The 19176-nt window shown below is 39.0% G+C and overlaps 1 protein-coding gene across 2 annotated transcripts in view; it reads left to right on the plus strand.

Annotated features, from left to right (window-relative positions):
• NKAIN3 (sodium/potassium transporting ATPase interacting 3) overlaps window positions 1–19176 on the plus strand; it is a 356427-nt gene that overhangs the window by 263766 nt on the left and 73485 nt on the right. For both annotated transcript variants that reach the window (XM_021388682.1, XM_021388683.1), the window contains exon 4: window positions 13316–13513. In XM_021388682.1, coding sequence (XP_021244357.1) covers window positions 13316–13513 — 198 coding nt within the window. The remainder of the gene's footprint in view (window positions 1–13315; window positions 13514–19176) is intronic.

Raw genomic sequence — 19176 nt, forward strand, 5'->3', positions numbered from 1 at the left:
GCCATCTCCTTACCCTTTTTCCCTTCTCCCTTTTCCCGTGGTGTGGGTCCCCCGTCCCATTCATCACGGAACCGGGCCAAACGCCCGTAAACCGTTGACAACAGTCCTGCTAATTAACATCCAAATATACTGCGTTGAGATGGATTTCCTGGGCAGGGCTGATTTCTGGGCTTCTTCTCCACAGCTGAGATAGCACTGCTTTGATAACCACAAAAATGCATCCTGTCCCCAGCTGGCAAGAAATTAAAGCTGACCCATCCCCTCTCATTGACTTAATTCTCTGCAGTGCTTTAAGAAGCAAAATTTTTCGTTCAGTCTCTGGCTCTAAGAAGTGGCAGTTACTGAAAGAGCAGTAGTGGGGAGTTCTCCAAGGATCAGTGGACAGTAAAAGGCAGGAAGCTTTATCCCCTCCTGATTAGCATCTTCGCATCTCAAAATTTCCCTGCTTTATTCTACCTACAATCTCTCCAAGACATGCTTAGCTCTGAATTCATCCGCATCTTTGTTATTTAGCACGCAGATATTAGTTGGCTACAAGTGAGGCATATGTTAAATAGAAACAATATTACCCACTTTGTGTTCCTCATCCTCCACCAGAGGCTGAAAGGGAAATTAATTCACCTTTTAAAAGTAATATTCTTGAAACAGTGCCAGTTGTATCTGGGAGTAACATTAACATCTGCTACAAATGTTTTCACATTCCTAACTAGAGTCTTAGAGCAAAACATGCCAAAGCATTCCTGTCTATGCATAAGCATGAGCTACAAAAATCTGTATAGCAGGTACTGATAAGAAATTCTGTATTAATCCCAAGGCATACAATTAGAGTAGTAGCAATATACTCATTTGTTCTTATTTTTTTTCCTCCTTCTCTTTCTGAATCTTTGATTCCTCCCTCCTTTCTGGCACTAATCTAGCAAATATATGTAGATCTCTGAGGTCAATGGGATGCTTGTTAAAATTAAGTAACTTGCATACATGCTTCTTGAATCAGCTCAGCGGCTTTGTAGACTGCTCAGACTTTCAGCTGCTTCCGGAGTCACATTGACATGGTTCATATCAATGCTTTTTAAGTGGTTTTAAAAATAAAACACAAAATGAAAATGCTACTTATTGCAATAATTATTGTTTATAGTGAAGATTAATGATCTCTGAAGTGTATTAGAACTTGTAGGTACTCAGCACCTTGCAGAAAAATGCTTCATTGTTAATGCAGTTTTTAGAAAAAAACTGAAAAGTATTTGTACATACATATTGGGCAACCCTTTATGTAGTATTCTTGATTTACTAATTTCAGTAAATATATAAAGGGGTGTTGATATTCCTTGTCCTTTTAAACCTACATCTTGCTGTCATTTACAATCCTCTCAGTCTATCTGGAAGTAGCTTATTTTTCTTCAAATTCAAAATTGGCAGTGAAATGTAACTATCATTTCAAACACTGATATGCTCTTACATCTTTGCAGTAGTCTCATTTTATTTTTATTTATTGGAGCAGGCTATATTAAAAACTGTAGGATGAAGGATTGCAGACAAATTGGTGGTGTTAAAGAATGAATGGATCATTAGACTTCTCTATGTTTTTATTCATCCCTTAAAGTGACCAGATTCATATAACATCTATTTACAGGATGATTAAGTAATTTGCTTAGACTTGAAGTTCATAACAGAGCACTATGTCTTTCCCTCTTGGATTAAAAATACATTTCAGGTCATCGTATTAAACCTAATTTATTAGAAGAACTTCTGTGAGAAATTTCTTTGCTATGAAAACATGAGTAGTCACAGCACCTCACTGATTTCCTTTGGCATGACACACATGGAAATTACCCAGAAGTTACTGGATATCCTTAAATTTTGGTCATTAATCTCATGGAAAAATCTTGGAAGTTTGATTATGAGTGTAAACTGGCAATAGACAAAATACGTCAGAGAAAAAGGGATCCTTGTTCCTGATATAATCTTCTGAAAATCTGAAAATAATTTGAGAGGACAAATGAGAATTCCTTTTTGTATGAATGTTTGACAGTTACTGAGATTTGGAGGTGGGTTATGTAGCAGATTACATTCATTTGATTAGAGCCAGGGTACGGTGCATTGCTGAAGGAGATTGTTAATGCTGTCTGCTTTGACCGCAGATGTTCTCAGGAAAGCACTGTTGAGTCATTAATTGATGCAGGTAAGAATAAATATATGTATATTTATCTATTTATGTAAATGCATACTTTTTGTACATATATAGAACAGAAAGTATACATATTTATATACATAAAATGTTTTAAGGGAGCTAGTATATGGATCAGTGTGCTTACAGGCAATTGGAAATTCAATATATCATATTAACTGAGCTCTCCTAGAACAAAACATTTTTCTGCAGTTGCTGTCAGTGCTTCACTTCCTCTTCTAGGAAAGGGAGGATTTCAAATTTCATCATTTAAACTTAAGTTTTCTAAAGGGACTCTCTTTGATTTTTTTTTCTAATATAAGTAACATACTCACATAAGAGACTTTCATTGATCCAGCAGAATATAAGCAAGGCCTGTGGTTAAAGCATTGCTCTGCTAATGCCAAGGTCATTAGGAAACTACACCACAAAAACAGGTAGACTTAAAAATATGGTGACCTAATATCACAGGCAAGAAATAATAATAAATAAAAAGTGTCATCAGTATGTGTGCTTTCAAGAGTAGAAAAAAGTTACATCTTGTTCTTCGCTTAAATAAAAATAAGACGAAAGCAGACCCCTGGTAGTTCAGTACAGTTCTGCTACTCACTGCTTCTTTTCTCATTTTGTATTCTGAGCCCTCAGGAGGGCTTCAGCAGTGCAGATACTCACTTCATGGCAATCTGTTAGTGGCAGACAGTTCTATTCAATAAACTATATAGGAGCCCACTCAAAAGATGCAGTGAATCAGTAGGTCCTTCTGGTTGTCTTCTGCACACAGTCAAAAATAAAAATAAGGTTTCTCTGAAGTGGAAGCCAGTCCTGTACAGATGGTAGCAGTGTCTTCAACTGCTCAGAACTGTAAGAATAACTAAAATTTTAAAATCTCAATTTTTATTTTTTATAAATGTCCTATCTTTTCTTAAGATTGTCATGTATTCAAATTTCCTAACAGAAGCACCAATAAATCCTGTTGTGTGGCGATCAGTAAAATTGGGTACTCCTTATGATTTCTAACTTTTAAGCTTTCTACAGTGCATGTGAATTTTGAGCTCTTCAATTGGGCAGTTAAAAAATAGTTGATCCTCTTCTATACCCTGGAGGATCCATGATCATCCAATATCTGTAGGGGACCAGGAGCTAAGCTTCAAGAGTAGCGGCAAATTATACCATTTACAGTACAGACTGGAAGTGCCTAGCAATAGGGCTTGGGATTTTTGTAGTTTATATTCTTCAGCTCACTTTCTAATAATAAGCCAAAATCCTTATTGTAATTTCATGTCCCTGGGAATGGAGGCTTTAACAAAAGCACTGAATGTAACCAGACTTGCCATAAAACAACAAGAGTTGGCAATATCATGAGCAATTGCATTGCTTCGAGCAAGCAAAGCAGAGAACAGAACAGCAGTTACCTAAACTGGCCTATTAATCTTTAAAAGTGTTCCTGGATGCAGGTGGGAACATTCTCATTAGTCTCAAAAGAGGGAGTTATTTTTCTTGTTGGAGATCTTAACATTCAAGAGACTTTTGAAAAGTCTTTTTATGGTGCATTTTAATGTCATTGGATTCTGATACATACCCTTAAATTTAGGACTCACGGTCTCGTGCTTATTTCCTGCAAAGAGTCCACCTTGTCTTCTAGCAGGGAAGTTGTGGTATTCCTCAGCCCAGGATGGAGAGGGAGGATGCAGAAGCCACCAAAAATAAAGGAAATTATTAAAACTAACTGTACTGTTATTACAACATTGTATTCTAAATCATGCGTTTATTCCCATTCTTTCTTTTTTCACAACCCCTGTGCACAAAATAAAATTATCTGGATAATAACAAAGATGAATCCTACTTAGGTTTGCAGCTAGATTGCTTCTGTTCCTCATGTTGAATTATGTGGGATTTTGGCATAGATTGTGCCTGCTATTTGCATATATTTCCTAGGAACATTAGAAGTACCATTCCGTGCAAGGATTGGTTTTGCAGTTTCTCACATCAGGACATCCACAGTGTGAATGATGGAGAACTATGTAAAACCAAGCAGTTTTAGCACAAGAAAGCTAAGCCACACATTTCTATTTTAAGAGTAGAAATTCAGTCTCCATTAACATTTTGAGAGTCTTCTCAATAGACATGTACTTCCTTGATGAAGCAGCGTATTTATAGAATGCTTAGAGACTGGAATGGTGTTCAAACTGAGTCCTTCTGCTTTAAGTATCAAATAATATATTGCAAAACAGTGTGGAAAGAGTTTTCTATAGCAGTTTGTCTTGGAGGGAGGGTATGTTGGTGACAAATTCTAATTTTCTTATATTTAAAACTGTGCAGAATTCCTTAGGGGTCTGAGAACTTTTGTTTGAAAACAACAGCAAAGATAAACATAAAAATGATAAATTAAAATGGTGTTGCTGAGACTGAAAACTGCTTTATGTTATAAACTGTTTTTTCAAATGTTCATAGTTTTATGAATCTTTTAGAAAATGTTTATGATCCATAATTGGATCCTGTTTACACATTTTTTTGTACAAAGACTTTTTCAAGCCACCTTTTACATGTTCTTGCTATTGCCAAGATGTTTTCCCACAGTATACATGCTGATGAATATATATGTCACACCAATCCTGCTTCCGATTCTACACTATTAGAGTTACATTTCGGTCTCATCTTGAGTCTTTGCTTCAGATAGAAGTACATTTGGCTTGACCAAGGGACACAGCAGTCTGCTTTGAATTTACTGAAACCCTTATCCTATTCTCAGTCTTCAAATATGAAAATGGTGCTCATAGTTTGCCATCACTCCAAACCTGGTTTGTCTCTTACCTCTGGCTGGATTATTAGAGGGAACAGGTGAGAGCAATTTTCAGACTAAGTGCTTGGCTTAATCAGATGCCAAGGACCCCATGGGAGAAAAATAGCTCTTCTGGTCATCCATGACTTCTTTATGCTCATACTGCACTTCCTATGACAAGTGATGAGTAAGGTGCGTATGGATCCAATCACCTTATCTCATGTCTTTTTTCATTTTTTCTTAGAGCATATTCTAGTGATACTATATTATTTCTCTGGGTTGTTTCTCAGGCATGGGGACTACCACAAAAGTGAAGTAGACCTAGGAGAAGACATGAGCCATAAAACCAGTATTTGAGCATGACTCTGAATATTGCCAGAACAAGAGCTCATCTTTAGAGGGCAACAAGTTGCAGAAAACAACCCCTCGAAGGGTTCTAATGGCCAAATCTAATGTTGCATAAAGAAGGCAGCAGTTTGCTTCTCTGTTGCCTTCTTACCTTAGGTTCTCTAAAGATACTCTACTTTGAAAGTAAGTTCTGCAGACCTAATTTTAATATTGTTAGTTTTGGAATGCAGAAAAAAGATTCCAGAGTGTGTGGTAAACTGAGTAATGCAGAGGAATTTTTTTTTTTAATCACCTTGGATAGGTCACTGACAAAGCTCAAAGAATAAAGGATAGTAAAGACAGTACTGCTGAACTCGTACATGTTTGTTGGTTTTTTTTGGCGGGGGGGGGATCTAGCCAATTGATTAAAAAGTTTAACTTTGTAATATGGATTCATTTCACAAGAAGAAAAGAAATTGAGTGCAATTTTCTAACTGTACTTATGTTTGATTTGGGAATCTTCTCCTTTAGTCATAGTTAAAGGATTTTTTCAGTCTGTGAACCTCTAATCTCAGTTAGTGGAACCATGGAACCACAAACTTCTAACCTTCCCCCCACAAAGGGTGACTGTGCTTCTTAACATCTCTTAACCATTCTCTGCCCATTATGCAGGGATTTTCTCATCTGTTTTATCTGAAGAACTTGACACTGGGAAATTTTAGGAGTAATGGATTTATGTGCATCACGCTGTACCTCTGATTTGGAGTGTATTGGGTGATACGCACGCTTGCTGGGTCGAAGACATCAGTCCATTTAGAGAGCTGAGTAGTCCCAGCAGGGTCTATGCACTTGAATTTAAGGATATTCTTTATGTAATCTTTTCACTTCAGGATGAGGGCAATATATTGGCTGTGTTATGTTTTCACTAGTAACAACCCAGAGAGATTGCCCTGAAGCAGCATGGTTCATCATTCTGCTACACTGTTAGAAGTGTCATGATTACTGAGTGAACTACCTTCTACCTCTACTCGTTAGGCAAGTAAAAAACAACTGTGTAACACTGAAGTGAGAGTTTAAATTAAAAACACAATTTTTTTGAGTCAGTACTCAAAATCCCAATCAAGATAATATGGGAGCTAGTGACAGAAATTTCCCTATTTACCAAGGGGTTTCTTCAGGGTTATCTGCCCAGGTCTTCAAAACCAATCTGTTCAGCATAGTGATAGAAGGTGGAGTGTAACTAATCACACACAGAGTAAGCCATGACCAGAAACAGTGGTTTCAGGAAAAAAAACAACAAGATAGAAAACTAAGGTTATGCTGCCAATGGGGCATTTTTAGAGAACGAGCATCTGCTATTAGCCAGAGTTCTTCTAAAATTTGAGCGGGTCTTGTTCACACTGGAACACATCATTTGCATTTAGTGCGGATTAATGTCTCCTTGAAATTAGTTACTAAGGAATGTGTCTGTCCATTGCCCATGTCAACATCACTGCATCTTAACTACAAACTTAATTGGGAACAGAGATTTACAAGAAAATGTACTGTTGTTCTCCTAGCACTGTGCATTACCTTCTATTAACTATTGATCAGGTTTTGATGTAAATCTTTTCTCCACATTCATAAAAGCAGAAACTGAGTAGCAAGTCAGAACTACTTTTTTGTCTTAGGGAATGGAATGGAGTTTTAGTGTATTTTCTGTCTTTATATCTGGTGATTTTTATTAAATGACCTTAAATTCTCATTTTTTTTCTTGTAAGCACCATACATAAGGTAAACACCAATAAAAGAAATATCCTTATTATTGTTACTTACTTTTAAACTAAACCATGCCATCTGTTATTAAGATTTATCTAAATTCAGCACCCAAGTATAGAAAATCTCTACTCAAAACCAAATGTAGAATTTAAGCAGGTAGAATGAAATTACACATTATCTCCAAACACTTAAAAACAGTATTATTGGGACGTAAAGGGATGACATCTCACCTAAAAGCAAGCATCTGCACTACTAGTGATTTCCAGTAAAGATTAAAATTAATCATTGGGTTGACAGCCAATGCAAATCCTATACATAGTTCAAAAGCTTAAAAAGCCTTAGACAGTTAAGTGAGACTCTACATGAGCAGAAGTTTGATTATTGTGTTGGTCCTATGCTCAAGTGAAAGCTTCTTATAGAGTCATAGAATGGGTTGGGTTGGAATGAACCTCAAGGATCATCAGGATCTAACCCCCCTGCCACAGGCAGGGCTGCCATCCTCCATATCGAATACTAGACCAGGCTGCCTCGGGCCCCATCCAACCTGGCCTTGAACACCTCCAGGGGTGGGGCATCCATGACCTCTCTGGGCAGCCTGTTCCAGCACGTCACCACTCTCATAGTAAAGAACTTCCCCCTGATATCCAACCTAAATCTTCCCTCCTTCAACTTAAAACCATTTCCCTTTGTCCTGCCATTATTTACCCTTGTAAAGAGTTGACTCCCCTCCTGTTTATAGGCTCCTTTTAGGTACTGGAAGGCTGCGATGAGGTCACCCCGCAGCCTTCTCTCCTCCAGGCTGAACAAGCCCAGCACTCTCAGCCTGTCTTTCGTAGAGGAGGTGCTCCAGCCCTCTGATCATCTTTGTGGCCCTCCTCTGGACCCTCTCTAACAGCTCCCTGTCTTTCTTGTTTTGGGAGCTGCAGACCTGGACGCAGTATTCCAGATGAGACCTCATGAGGGCAGAGTAGAGAGGGATAATCACCTCCCTCTCCATGCTGGCCACCCCTCTTCTGATGGAGCTCAGGATACTCTTTGCATTCCAAGCTGCAAGAGCATGCTGCTGGCTCTGTTGAGGTCCCTCTGAATGGCATCCCTTCCTTCCATTGTGTCTACTGCACCACCCAGCTTGGTGTCATCAGCAAACTTGATGAGGGTGCACTCAATTCCATCATCGATGTCATTGATAAAGATGTTAAAGAGCACCGGTCCCAAGACAGACCCCTGGGGGACACTGCTCGTTACCAGCCTCCACCTGGACGTGGAACCATTGAATACCACTCTTTGTCTGTGGCCTTTCAACCAATTCCTTATGCACCGTGTGGTCCACCTGTCAAATCCACATCTCTCCAATTTAGAGATAAGGATGTGGTGGGGGACCATGTCAAAGGCCTTGCACAGGTCCAGGTAAATGATATTGGTTGCCTCCCCTTTGTCCACTAATGCCGTCACTCCATCACAGAAGGACACCAGACTGGTTAGACATGATCTTCCCCTGGTGAAGCTGTGTTATGGTTTTGTGATTTTTGTTGTCGGCATTCCACATCATTACATCATGTAAGGCATGGGCAGTTAAAGAGTTCATTCCTTGGTTACCGCAAACTGCCTTTTTTGGTATGGCCCTCCGAGGGGGAGGGGAGGAGGTGCACTCCCCAGGGGTCTTTGCGTGGGAGGGGTCGGTGAAGCCGCGTGGGAGACGCGGGGTCTGTTCCTTCCTGCCCGGCGGAGAAAGCACGTGGTCCTTCTGCAGTTTACTGTGTAAGATTTTCAGCCTGTAAACTCTCTGTTACAATTCTACTAGTCTCATTTTTGATATGTTTAGTAAAATTAGTTGTTCCTCCTCTGATTGGTGCCGCTGTTCTTTGTGTTAGATCCGCCTACGAGTCCCCTGCCTTTCCCCTCTTCCGTTTGTTTCCCCAGGGTGTGGGTCCGCGGCTTCCCTGCCGTTTTAGCTGCCGGACCGCCCGGGGCCGGCCCCTCCCCGCCGACAATTTTTTTTTTTTTTCCCCTTTCTCTTTCCTCGTTTTTTTTTTTCTTTCGGGCCTGTCCCCCTTGTCACGGATGCAGACCCTTAGATAATACCGTGACAAGCTGTGCTGGCTGTCTCGGATCACACGCTCATTCCTCATGTGATCTAGCATATCATCCAGGAGGATCTGTTCCATGATCTTCCCAGGCACAGAGGTGAGGTTCACTAGCCTGTAGTTCCCCGGGTCCTCCTTGCTCCCTTTTTTATAAATGGGAGTGACGTGACCCTTTTTCCAGTCACCTGGGACCTCTCTGACAGCCACAACTTTTCAGATATGATGGAAAGTGGCTTGGCAACCACCTCAGCCAACTCCTTCAGAACACTGGGATGCATGTCGTCTGGCCCCATAGACTTGTATGCATTCAGTCTCATAAGGCAGTCTCAGACTTGCTCTGCCCTTACAATGCGGGGGATTTACTCCCCCAGTCCCCACCTAGAGGTTTAGAGATGCAGGGTTCAGGGACATGAGAAATATTAGAATCCTGGCTGCCAGTGAAGACCAAAGCAAAGAGCTCATTCGGTACCTCAGCCTTCTCCACATCTGTTGAAGCCAGCTCTCCTTTTACATTTAACAAAGAAGGTACACTTTTTTTGGCCTGTCTCTTCTGGCCGTTGTACCTGTAGAATGTCTTCTTATTGTTTTTAACATCCCTTGCCAAGTTCAGTTCTGCCTGTGCCTCGGCTTTCCTGATGCGACATCTGCAAGTCAGGTTAAAGCACATTATGCAGCAGTAGCTCAGAAGACAGCAATTTTCATTCCACAATTCAAATTTCAGTTGTTAAATGAATCTCAATTGATACATCAGGGACAGCTTGATGTCTCTTGTGCAGAGTCTGGAATTTGGTCTCTGACTATCAAACATTATCATTGTTTTATAAGAAATAAACAGCTTACATTACATCACCTGCTGATGTTTAAGCATGTTATAAGCATTTGCTTCATGATTGCTTCTAACACTGGAAAACAGCACATTATCCACTGAAAAAAAAGTCAAGTATTTGCTTGTACTTTGTTAAGAATTCTAAGCTGTTATTAAACATATAATTGAGAATAATCCACTTGAGCAACAGCTTTTCCACCATCCAGTTTCCAAATACTGAATTCACAGATACAAAAGCACTCTTAGAAGTATGCTGATATTTAAAACCTTTACAATCAACCATAGAGTCTTTCAATTTCCTATGCTTCTGTAAAGGAGAATAAAGATATAGGCTAATTTTTCAAAGCCTGGCCTACTCAACTCACTTTACAGATTAAAAATCTCAGAAAAATGAGATAGGAGTGTGATTCAGCTGCTTTAAAAAAAAAAATTGATTTTTTTTTAGGCTTCCATTTATTGATTGGCAGCTTAACATTTATCAGCTCAAACAGCTTACGGCTGCCATTTTGTGAACTGATATTTTAGAGGTCAAGCTCATGCACCAGGTGGTTTTGTTTGCATTTCTGGAAGTGGTCTTTGCTGGGCCATCATTATCTCCTTGTACTTGGTTTGAAGACTCAAGACATAATGCACGCAGTGAAAAGTAATTATGAAATCCTCTTCTTATGGCCTTTTTCCATAATTTGTGAATAATAATAATGATAATAACAGCAGCTGCAAGTGCTGTGATGACATCTCTTTTTAATTGGATAAAATAATTTTTGCTATAGTGGTGCTGTTTCCTTCCCTCACTGAAGCACCAGCAGCTTTAAAATATGAAAGAGTCCACAGATGCGCTTCATGTTCACTGTTTTCTTAGTAAATGACCTCGGATAATGGTCGACAAACTCAGGGAGATATCTGTAAATATGATCATATATTTAAGCAATTTTTGAAAATCTTCTCAGGAACCGAATGTAGCAGTACTTCAGAAACAAAAGATTTTACTTACAGTTGCCAAATGCAACTATGCAACCAAATTACTATGCAAATAAAAAATGCAACGAAAGCAGTATGTTTTAAAGCTGTTAGCAAGGTAGCAGAGCTGTTTCCCCAGTCAAGTCTACTGCTTTTCTTTGCTATTGGCTGTGAACTAAGCATAAGCACAAGCACAGGCCATAGTAAATAAAACTTAATGACAAAAACAAAGGAAAACAAAACAAAAAACACAAAGAAACAATAGAGGGAAAAAAAAATACCAAAACTTGAGGGCAAAGAACGCTATGAGAGTAACACCAGACATACAGACTTCACTATTTATTCCCACAGTTATGATGACGAAATGTTAACTTGCAGCGTTTGATACAGACTAACCCACGCTGAAAATCCACTTCTGTACTCAACAAAGAGTTACCAAAATAGATGAGTATGTGCACGCCGCTTGATAAATGGCATTTTCTACACTTGACAATTGCTAAAAGCACTTGTTAACACTGTGCAATCTCTGGCATTGTTGTACAGAGAAAGCCTCAGCTATTTCCTATGACTGTATTTGTAATTACATTTCCATTACACTGAATTGTCTGTCAACTTCTGATTTTGTAAATCATTTTCATAGTGCAGCTGAACATGTTCTAAACTGGTATCAAGGAATGACATACAAAGTCAAAAGACAAATGCTTCATCAACTGTGAATGATTGATCCTACAAATCTTCATTTTAAGGGTAAAGAACTTATGGAGAGTAAAACATCAGCTGATTTGTTACTGCTAACTATCAGCTGCAGAGATGAGCAAGATGTAATTCACCTGTTAATTTTCAAATGTAGCTAGAATAAAGGCAATTAACAGAAGTGGAACCTAGAATTTGCACCAAATATACATTTTGTCAATGTGAAACTGCCACAGATAAACTTACAAGACAGATTTTCAGAGTGAGATACAAGTGAATCAGCACTGGTGTACGTGCAGCGTTCACAGACTGGCGCATGTGAGAATAGGGAAATTTGTGGGCCTATGGCAAACAATGTTGTATGCATTATTACAACTACCTTGGAGTTTACCGATATGGGGAAATGGGGAAACCTAAATCTGAATTATCTAAAGTATTAATAGAGCTTATTTCACATTAATTGCCAGTGAGGAAGTTGGTTTTGGCATTAAAATGGGTTCTAGTTAACTTCAGTGTATTTTACTTGATCAAGGCCTAATTGACCTGAATCTGTTATTAAAACAGATGAATTTTCCTGCTGTACTTCATGTGTAAGCTATTAGAAAATCTTTTGTATGTTTTGTATGCCATGTTCACTGTTGCACATATGTTACATATATATATATATACACACATACTGGATGTGTTATAAGACAGCCACAGTACCTTTTATTACTGAGTTTGGGGTCAGATTGGACAAGTTGTGGTTGCTGCTGAAGCTGATCTGAATGAAATTACTGCTTGTATTTTAAATTCAAATCAGTTCACAGAAGTGAGTTTCATAGCTGAGAAGGAGGTAATCTCTGTGGGGGCCAGAAGGGAGAAAAGAGAGCTGAATCCTTGTGTCCAACTACACCATTAAAAAATGTCTCAGTGGATTCCGAGGGAAACCATCTTCCTTGCAAATCTAAGTCAGCAGATAAGAGGAAGCAGGGAGATGCCAGCTTGTATCTTGCCTTCACAGGATACGATGGTATCATCTCCCAGTCTCCTGTATCAAGATGGTTTCATTTGCTCCCAGGCCAAGTCCTCAGCCAATAAGCACTCCTGAGCCCTCCCTTTTGAAGGCAAACTCCAAAAAAAATGCTTTCAAGCATAAAATTGTCCACATAGTGACATTGGTTGCCTCATGTTGATTTAAGATGCTCCTTACCATACTCAGATACTTGACTGCAGAGAGCTTATTATTTGAATCTTTGGTAGCTGGAACAATCTGCTTGGCCCAATTTAAAATAATGCCTGATTTTTTCTATAGTTATTAATTTAAGTATATAGGGGGAAGTTTATTTTAGATCACTTCCAGAACCATGGAGTAAGACTTTCTCTGCTTCCTGTTTAAAGAATTAATTATTGATTCACATTTTAGTTAAATAACAATAAAATTGCTTTTTAGGCAGTGAAGTCCGTGGAGACTCAGGATATGCACTATGTTTTGTACTGTACTTGGTATGATGGTTTTTCTAGCGGACAGGAGTTCCAATGCACAATTACCAAATAAATGATAAACATTTGCAATTTCCTCTCTCCCTCTTAATCATCTACTTTCATGTTAAAATTACGTGGGTGAAGGGTAAGGTAAGTTATGTTGTTTTCCTTTGAATAACTAAAATCACTTTTTATTTCCATTTCTTCATCTTAAATAATACCGAGTTAGAGGATTTCATGTTTTTTCCCTCCCTGTCTCCTAGGAAACTGATCTCATGACCTTTAACATCTCAATGCACCGTTCCTGGTGGCGGGAGCATGGGCCTGGCTGCATACGAAGGGTGGTGCGTCCTTCTGCTCCTGGCATCCTAGATGATTACTCCTACGTCTCTGTGACAGGCTGCATAATTGATTTCCAGTACTTAGAGGTCATTCACAGCGCTATCCAAATACTCCTCTCTGTAAGTCCCAATTTCCTCTTGTACTCAGACTCCAGCAATCTTTTTGCATTCAGAGTTCAGTTTTTGTGTGCTTCTTTCTTGACAGGGTAATGTAGTCGTTGATGAATAGCAACACAGATTTGGAATTGTATTGTATTTTGAATTAGAGAGTGATAGTCACATTATTAAAATGTACTCAGCTCTTCTCTTTGTTTATATCTTCTGAGGCTCTATATAAGTGATAAATTGGGATAATTCCTGTTCTGGACTTCACTGGGAGAGGTGAAAACTGTCTTAAGTTCTCATCTCTCATTCATTCAGATGTACAGAAAAGGAGAGCAGACTTGTCCAAAATTAGTTTGCCTAAACCTTTCCAAAGTTCACAGTTGCTGATGGTATTTATTCAGTCCTGAATGTAAATATATTTTACGTGATATGCAGCTTAGGTTCTCCCAAAGTGAGATATAAATGTGACACTTGAAAAAGATCAGAGAAATATTAGGAATGAGAGCATTCATTTATATTTAACCATGTTACCTGTTGTTTCCTGAGACTGTGGGCTATCTGAATACTCTGCCTTCCTGATCTATTTTTTGTGGTGGCAATGCTGGTCAAAACTGCAAGCAATAGAAGTGATTAGAGAAGGTCTGCTGTCTATTGCATGACTGTTGAGCCGTGCTATGAGCCACTAGGCACCTGAGGGCTGTGGGCAGTGCAGGGAAGCACTGGGTCTGGATGAGTTACTTTGAGAGCAGCAGATCAGTCTTAGCCACAGCCTCTCCTCAATTTGATGGCTGATTTTGCTTGAGCTCAAAAGCTTGGTTGGCGCAAACTTTGTATGATCTCCTAGAAGTAGTATCTCTTTCATCCTCTGCATAGCTATGCGTGGTACGAAGGAAATGGTCCACCAGGAGTGAGTGCACATAGGTCTGATATGCCTCAGATACCTGCACCTATTCTGAGAACACAAATGCTTGTGGTTTGTGGTCCTAGCCATGACCACTGGATCTTGTTGGATAGCATGATAAAGGTTATGGTCTTCAGTCCATGCCTGCTGGTGAGACAAGCTCCATGATATGATCAACAAGAAAGGCAGAATATTCCTAGTCTATTCAGTACTTCAAGCTATTGTACTAACTGACGTGCAAATATTGCTACCAGCAAAGTAAGAGAGATTGGTAGAGCAGGTCTCATTTATTAGTTTGAAATTATTCTCAGATTTTATTTTTCAAGGTAATGACTTTTTCAAGGTAATGACATTTATATTTTGAATGAAAGAAATCATTCTTTCATTTAAATGAAATGATGGGACAGTTCACATGCCTGAGTGTTGTGACAGATGGTTACAGGTTCTTCAGTAGAGACAGACAGAGAAGTAGAGGAGTTGAGGTAGCCCTGTATGGTAAGGAATGCTTTCACTGCATGGATCTGGGTAATGATGATAAAAGCACTGAGTCAGGGAAAGGGCAAGAAGGTGGATACTATTAAAGGAATCTGCTATAGAACACCTAATCAGGATGAACAGGCAAATGAAATGTTCTATAAGCAACTGGAAGTCTCATGGTCACTAGCCCTTTGTCTCACTGGGACCTTCAACTTTCCAGACGTTTGCTGGAAATACACTACAGCAGAGAGTAAACAGTGTTGGAGATTCCTGCAGTGTGTGGAAGATAACTTCCTGGTGGTCAGACAGCCAGTTAGGGAAGATGCCCAATTTGACCTGTTAGACTTCAGTCGACTTCAGCCTATTTATAGAACGTTCACACAGTCTTTGAGAGGTGATTCTGAAAGGCAACGGAGTCCAGGCAGGCTGGACATTCAAGAATGAAATCTTAAGGGCGCCATGCACCAAAAGTTGAGCCATAATGAAAAACGAACATGGAAAAACACAAAAATGATGTAATAGTTTGTGCGGCATTACGTAAAGCATAAGATGTCCATTTCTTGTTTGGTGAATTATTGCCTGGAACAATCAAACAAATTCTGTACACAGTACATTGAAAGTTCAAAATGTGACTGGGACTTATAAGACTTGACTGGGAATTAAATAGTTGCCAGGTTCAGATATTGTTTTTGACTGATATACACAGTGTTAAAATATGTAAAGTAGAGTTTTCCTCCAGTCTTACTATCTCGCTTATCCCATCTGAGAGACACTGTGATTAGCATAGGAATCTGTACTTCAATTTCCATTCTGAGTTGTATTTTAGCCTTGTTTATTTTACTGACATACAGGACAGAAGTCACCATTTAGATTATCAGGCTTGCTTCAGTTTCCTCCAATTTTCTGTTGACCTAAGGAGGTTCTCATTCATTTCAGATGCATAACTGTTTTCCTAATTGGGATACTAATTTCAGTGGTTAGTTAAAATGTCCTTTTGCAGTACTGAAGAGCTGCTAGAAGGCTGGCTATGTAGACCTTTCTTTTTTTTCTTCTCGTTGTATCTAGTCCCAAAAGTAGAACATTCCTTTTTGAACCTTACAACCCATTTAATTTTCATAACATTTTTATGTAGCAGAAGTAGCATAACAAACCATTTTATAATGTAACAAAAATTTTATTGGCATAACAAATCATTTTATCATGCTAACCCTTGTCCAAACGAGTGGGAAGGTAAGCAATTCCATTTGACAGGGAGTCAGAGCCTCAGTAAGAAGAAACCCCTCTAGGTGCAAATATTGGATACCTGTCCAGGTATTTAGTTCACTGCAGTTCTCCATTTCTGAAATGTAACTTTTTATTGAGATCTTTCTTTTATTTTTAAATTGGTATAAAACATTTTTATATTCACAGAGTTCTCCAGCTGTAACTATATTAGACTCTGCTTTGAAGAATAGACTACATAATCATTTATTTAATTCCAACACTCTAAGGCTCCTTCTGTATTTGCTCTATAGTTTTTTCCAGAGAAAACATATTTCACCAGTGAAACTGTAGTTTTGTATCTCGTTGCTTATTTTACATGACTATTGAAATGAATTGAGTATTGAAGGCTTAAGCATTTCTTTAGATCGGGGAAAAATCAAGAGAAATATGGGAGAGTGAGATGCAATTAAAAATAAATATATTTAAATTGTGTGTTTAAAATTTACATTTATTTTACGCATAGTACATATTCTTGTGATTAATATCTGCACACTACCTTTAAATTTAAAATGCAATTTCTTTAGTGAAACCTGAAGTTTTTGAGAATAAATGTGTATTCCAGTGAAAATCGTGACAGATTAGTTTTGAGAGGGACCTTAACAGAGAGTTTTGCATTAGATCCTGAAGCTTATATCACAGTACGCTTGTCCACAGCTGCACTGTGAAGCAGAAACACCCAAACCAAGGTTCATGGGGATAGCTCTGGAATTAGCAGCAGTATGATTTCATCAGTACTGAAAAAGCAAAACAAATTAATTTTAGCAGAGTGAGAAGCTGACACTAGAGTGCTTCAGGGGACACAAGTTATAACCTTCTCGTGTCACTGCATTGCACAAGGTGAGCTTAACTTTCCACTGAAGTCTAGTGACAGTACTCTTCACTGTATGGAAGATCCATACCTAAAGTATAGAACATTGAAGGGAACAAAAGATATAAGAGAAAAAAAAAAAACAAACACCAAAACACTCAAAGCATTCAAGCTGTTTGGCATGTTACTGCTGACCAAATACCGGATATTTTGAAAAAAAGCACTATTTTACTTAGCAGATGTCCATCTAGTGCTCTTGTCATGTCAATTAGTATAGCCCCTAGGTGACAACAGAACCTACAAATGAGGAACAATCACCAAAAAAACCATGAAACAACCAAACAAACAAAAAAAACTCCTGGAGAGTTACCTCATTTTCACTACACTACAAAGTCAGTCAAAGATGTGATTCAGTGAGATAAAGAGAAATAAATATTATCCATAGTGATGTTGAAAGCAGTGATCACACTGGCCTAAGGTAAAGTCAAGCACTAATCAATAGGGGATAACTTAATTGCTAGTAGTACAACCACAATACAACCAGAAAAATTCCTTCCTTTCTGCAGAATTACTGTACGTAATGAAGTTGTTATATCACAAGTATTAGAACAGTCAAAAAAACCTACTCAAAAGTAGCAAAACTGGGAGTTGGATTCTGTGACCACTGGGTAAGCGAGCAATTCTTCAGCAAGATGGACAGATTACACCTGCACACATCACTGAATCATGTCAAGGAAACCGGGTGCTGAGGCCAATTGGCTCAGAGCAACCCATGTCTACGCTGTTGGTCTCAGTCTCCAAAATACAATAGTGCCTTCAAGCCACTCAGCAGGAATAATACGGGATTGTTCTTCCAACCAAAACTGTTCTGGGAACAGTTTGGGAGAATACTGACTAGAGCAGGTTGAATTCATGCCATGTGGCATGTGACTGCGTGCCAGTGCCAGGAACACTTCCAGGTATACAGGAACTTCCTTCTATTGATGCAGCCGTGGTGCGCAAATCTCCAGCTGAAATTCATTCCTCAGAGTGGACCTAGGCAGGAGCTGGCAAGTAGTTAAAGGGTCTCTTTAGTTAAAGGAGTATATAAATCCTTGATTTATACCAATATCTTACTTTTTTTAATCTCAGGCACAGAAGCTAATGATCAACCTTTTTGGCGTGATTGAGTAGGATGTTCTCATGTGACATCTAGCAGTTACAGAGACATTTTATAACAGCACACGATGTCAGACAGTCAATACTGGGCTGATCTCGTTAACTGAAATCCTTACTAATATCCATTTTGGTGGCTAGCTAATTCCACCAGTGGTGAAACTAGAGGTGATGGTGGTTTTCTATTCAGAATCGTTCTATTCTGTTAAGCTCATCCATGTGGCACTGTGTGAGCACCTCCAGCCCTGCATTAAGCTACACACGTCTGTCTTGTGTCAGTAGTTCTGCTGGCCTGTCTTCAAGTGGAGAATTGAGCATGGAGCTGGGGCTTTGTCTGGATAAGGATTGCATTTCTGCGCTGTTTATGAACGTTTTGCCTTTCAGCAAGTTTCATCTGATGTATACTTTCTTGATGCACAGCTAGAAAAGAAGCTGAAAATACTTTGAGCTTTGGGTGTGAAGCCAAGGATTGAGAGAGGTTTTTTTTAAATTTATTGTAGGAATTGATTTTACTTATACTTGGCTTCATTATGGCCCCCAGGAAAGGTCTGTTTTTTGCATAAGTAGTGGAGTGAAGATGTATCAAAAGCAGCAGGGCTGTTGACCATAGTTTTAGTCTAAAATTCTTTACTCTAGAGATCATTGGCACTAAAACCATTGAAGAGCTTGAAGTGGATCTTCATTCAGTAATGGTTCACTTGGGCTGGTGCATGCTATCAGTCTGGTACAGGAACACATATAGTGTGTGTACAGCAATGTGACAGCATAGAGGAAGCTTGCACTCCTCTATAGTAGTTGGAGGACTTCATTTCTAGATATATTTAATGATGATTCTGCATGCAAGAGATGACAAAACCACATTTAACTGGTCACTGTCTCCCAGGATTTGGGTTAGACAATAGGTATACGTCCTGAAAATAGCTCTCTCCAGTGCCCTTTTCAGTTCTTGAATTTATAAATACTGTGCTTTCTCCAAATAGGCAATGGACTTCTACAGCAGCTTTCAGTACAGGATCTGAATGCTTGGTAACATGTCTACTGCTGGTAGAAAAATTGCAACCTCTGTATGTTATG

This window comes from Numida meleagris, chromosome 2 (genome assembly GCF_002078875.1).
Source record: "Numida meleagris isolate 19003 breed g44 Domestic line chromosome 2, NumMel1.0, whole genome shotgun sequence".
NCBI lineage: Eukaryota > Metazoa > Chordata > Aves > Galliformes > Numididae > Numida > Numida meleagris.